Source organism: Exserohilum turcica (assembly GCF_000359705.1).
Source record: "Exserohilum turcica Et28A unplaced genomic scaffold SETTUscaffold_17, whole genome shotgun sequence".
Lineage (NCBI taxonomy): Eukaryota > Fungi > Ascomycota > Dothideomycetes > Pleosporales > Pleosporaceae > Exserohilum > Exserohilum turcicum.
The window spans coordinates 602,773-607,024 of NW_007359992.1; the positions used below are offsets into that span (position 1 = coordinate 602,773).

A 4,252-nucleotide genomic window follows, 5' to 3' on the forward strand; every position below is an offset into this window, starting at 1 on the left:
ATTTGAGCATCGTAGCCAACAATGTAGCCTATGAGGGCACGAGGAGTGAGCTTATCACCTCGCGGTATCTGCGTGCGTAGTGCGTATGCTCAGCAGCCATATATTTTGAGATGAGCTATTGAAGGCTTCTTGCAGTACGCTATTTCAAATAGTGTTTTCCAGCTAAGAGATCGCGTAGGTGTGCGATTGAGAAGATATCCTGCAGTGACATATGTCTCCGGAGCAAGATGGAGTGGTAGTTTTGAAGTGCTCATCATGGATCGTGAGCAGTCAATTAGAGTCTTTCCCGATCTTTCTGCAGAGCCATTCTGCTCTTTTGTATGTGGAGCTCTGATCTAGAATCTAATTCCTTCTTACTAACAGTATGCACGCGCTGAGTCGTCTGTTAGACCATAGCCTCGTTCGTCGTCGGCTATTATGAATGTGACAGTAGTATTAAACTCCCGTTTGATCGTCCGATCTAGGCGAGTGATCACTTCAAGTAGAGTTTCCTTGTCGCGTTTTGGAATTGAGTATACGAAGTTAAACTTCGTGTATAGGTCAAATGCATGGAATACGTATCAATGCCTATTGTAGCCTATGACGTCGAGCTTGATAATATCAATTGCAACTGTCTCGAACGGACGAGATGCACCGACCTCATGTCCCGTACGACGAGAGATGATCTGATGGGCTTTGTTCTGTGAGCATGCTTCGCAGTCGATTGTACGTGGTGCAAAGCCTGTAGATGGTTGCTGGATGCCCTGGACGTTTTCTGCTAGATGATCGATAGCATCACTGCCTGCATGTGCCATGAGGACATGAAGCTGAGGCTTGGTAAGTGCTCGAGGTTTGAGAGGTTGGGCTGAATATTGAGGCCTGCGTTAATTAGCTGCAAAAGCTGCATATTAAGCAGATTGGATTGGTGGAGGCTAGGTGCAATGCACGACTAGCCAATGGCCTCCTAATCGGGTAAGGCTTACAACATCCTCGCGAGCATCTTTGACAGCTCTATACAGGACATTTCTTCCTGAGTCGAAGTGGATATTTGATGAGGAGAGGCGGGATAGCGAGACAAGGCTGGTGAAGAAGGATTGGATCAGAGCCACGCGCTTAAGCGTAGTTCTCTTGATACCACTTGGTGTTGATAGAGGCAGCTTGACTTCACCCCATGCCTCAATTTTCGTCTTAGTTCCTCCTGCGAGTACGACGTCGTCGTCAGCTGCTGGAGCTTTCCACTCAAACTCTGCAGGGTTGTTGCAGATATGAATATTGGTGGCTGGATCCAGCGTCTATGAGTGGGCGAGTGGATATTGTTGAGCTACTCTCTGGTTGTTGAACGCGGAAAAGAAAACGGCATATGCTTCGTGCTGTAGGGATTGTTCAGCTAGTGGGTCTCCTGCGTCAATTTCTATCGAATCAGAGTCTGTCGCTTTGTTGTGCTTGTTGGTATCCCTAGTCTTGGATTTCTTGAAGCGTCGATTCTTTTCCCAAATCTTGTTTAGTATCCCACAATTATCCTTGGCCTCAAAATCAGCAATCTTCTTGGCTTTTTCAGGGTCTACAACAAATCCTCGTTGCTGGAGTGCCGTATCGATGTATGGGCATTGGCCCCAGAAATGACTGTCGCCGCAGAGACAGGGCTTTTCTGGCTTATTTTCACTGTCTCTTGATCGTTTCTTGTTGTTGTACGGAGATGACTGGCCATTCATCGTTGCTCCAAAGGCACCTCCATGGATATTTGCTTTTCTTGAGTAGGTCGTACGGTGATAGCGCAGGTATTCGGCAAGAACAGTAGAGAGCTGGGATTGATGAGGTATCGGCTTGCTGCGATCTGAGTTCTAGATTTCTTTAGCTTTGAATATATCAAGTAAAGCGCTAGCAGCGTATGCAGCGTCAACTTGCTTGATCGCTTAGATAAGATCCTTATAGGCTCTAAATCCGTGTACTTTAGGCAGATTAAGTTATTTTGCTCTGCTATATGCTGTAAGAAACTCGTTGCACTAGTCTTCAACATTTGATCGTCGAGCATGTAGAATCTTGGCCGCTTCGTAGTCCTTCTGCACTCGATATTCCATATCGGACGTAGTGGGAGAGAAGAGATCTTGGAGCGTCTTGATTTGATCGTGGACTGTTGTCTTGTCTTTAATGTGATATAGTAGTTCCTGTTGTATAGTCTTAGTGATATGCGCTTCTACTTGGCCTAACTTATCTCGAAGACGTCTATATTCTTTTATTTCTTTGTAGTAGCTACTGCGATCCTGGTTGTACTGCAGTAAGTCTTGCTGAGATGGTAGAGTTGCAGGTGATCCGTCGACATTGGTGATAGGCGCTGGCCTAGTAGGCTGAACAGGCTTTTGCAGAGGATTGGATGGTTTGTTGGGATTAATGTATTCCTATACGTCTCCTGCTTCGGCAATACGCTTGACGATAAAGAACCAAAGCTCCTAGTTGCTTTGTCCTTGAAGGATAATATCTGAATGAATAGTGTGCGCTGACATGATGGTATAGGTAGGTAGGTAGTCAATTGATTGCAGTAATATGCGGATTAGGCCGGGCTTATAACTGTAAGCAGTTGAGTGTGTGTGAAGTCTTGTGTATTCTGATGTGTATCATGATAGGAGCAAGTTTAAATACGGTGTTATTAGTCAGTGGGCAACCACGTGACCATACATGGTACTTCTGGGCTTACATATGTTGTTGTAGAGCTATCGCGTAGAGAGTCGCGTCAAGTTAGGTGGGGTGCGCAGCTTACTGGGGTGCGCAGCTTACTAGTGGAACACAGTAAGTATATTCGCTTCAGGAGACTCATTTGCGCACCCTGCTCTAGCAAAGCACCACTCGTATATATAGCGTTCAGTGGTAACCCGAAATCTACCCACTTATTAATCTGCCTTTCCAGTAGTTACATAACCTTGCTTCCATAATAAACTCCTTCTACAATATCTTCGTTACCAGAAGTCACTATGCTCAGCTTCAAGCTCATCAGTGTCCTCGCACTCGCACTCTCCGTTCCAGGAGCCATAGCACAAGGTGACGCCCAAGTACGTTGCAAGGAGACCTACCCTGCCCTTTTCCCTTACCAAGTTTAACTTTGGACAATTAGTGCACCTCAAACGAGGTTTGCAAGCAGAATTTCAGTGGCCGATGCGGTAAAAGTGACGCTACCTGCCAGTGGAACTCGTATGCAAACGGATACTTTTGCACGTGCTAGACTCTAAGTATGCTCTTTTTGGTATAGCACAGCTTTGCAAATGACTGCTCACAGTCTACTAAAAACCCAAGTAAAATAGCCAAAAAATAATTAAAAAGATGAAAATTGCAGTCGACTATTCTATTGATAGTCTATTACTTCTACATGCTTAACACATATCCCTGTGTGACATGAAATTCTATATACCGAGGGTTACTCATGGGATCGCGACCGCTACGGATTCTAGGGTACAGCGACAGCTTATACTACAAGCAGAATAGTGGAAACTGTAGTCTACAAATCTATTGTATCGCCCGCAGTTTGAGGTCTCGAAGAATTAAGGTGCTTGACGCATGCACAGATTCTGTGCGAGAGTAACCTTCTACGCGCGCTTCCGTGTCTTGGATGTTGTATTCTTATAATACGGTTGCAAAAGTCGAAGCACCTAGTGCTGCGCCCACACTAATAGTAACACTTTTGCCGAGACGTTGTTCTAACTGGAAATATGAATGTTCGGGCTAACTTCGCAATTACTTTTATATACAAAAAACAGTGATAGGCCGTCTATCAGCACGTATGATGTGTCTTCGATATGGTTTCCAGCCCAAAGACCAAATTGAAAAAAAAACATTACAATGTATAACTAGCCCCACCACAAAGTGCGCGCGACCACAAAGTGCGCGCGCGCCTTACAACCACCTCAACCTCAACGCGTCGTATCCCCACCACCATGGCTAATATTGAGGCTGCGCTTGCAGCTATTAATGCCCTAGGACCTGATGAGCCTTTTTCGTATACAGATATTGCAAAAAAATATAGTGTTGTTTGATCTACGCTTACCCGAAGACACCAAGGCCTACACGCCTCACGCGCGATAGGTGGCCAAAAACGGCAGCTCCTCCACCCACAGCAGGAGCAGGCCCTAATCGCCTATATCAATCGACTAATAGATAGAGGCTTACCACCTACTCAGCCAATGATACGCAATTTTGCCTCACAGATCGCCAAGACTGAGGTTGGAGTACACTGGGCTAGTCGCTTCGTCCAGCGCTATCCTGATCAACTTACCTTAAGGTCGGG

The 4,252-nt window shown here is 45.7% G+C and overlaps 1 protein-coding gene across 1 annotated transcript; it reads right to left on the reverse strand.

Moving 5' to 3' along the window:
* Positions 1-560: 560 nt before the first annotated feature.
* SETTUDRAFT_27948 (uncharacterized protein) lies at positions 561-1,691 on the reverse strand (the record flags this gene model as incomplete). Its single annotated transcript, XM_008026175.1, has 3 exons — positions 561-806; positions 963-1,271; positions 1,335-1,691. 3 exons carry the CDS (start codon positions 1,689-1,691, stop codon positions 561-563), a joined length of 912 nt encoding a protein of 303 aa, XP_008024366.1.
* Between the last annotated feature and the right edge of the window lie 2,561 nt (positions 1,692-4,252).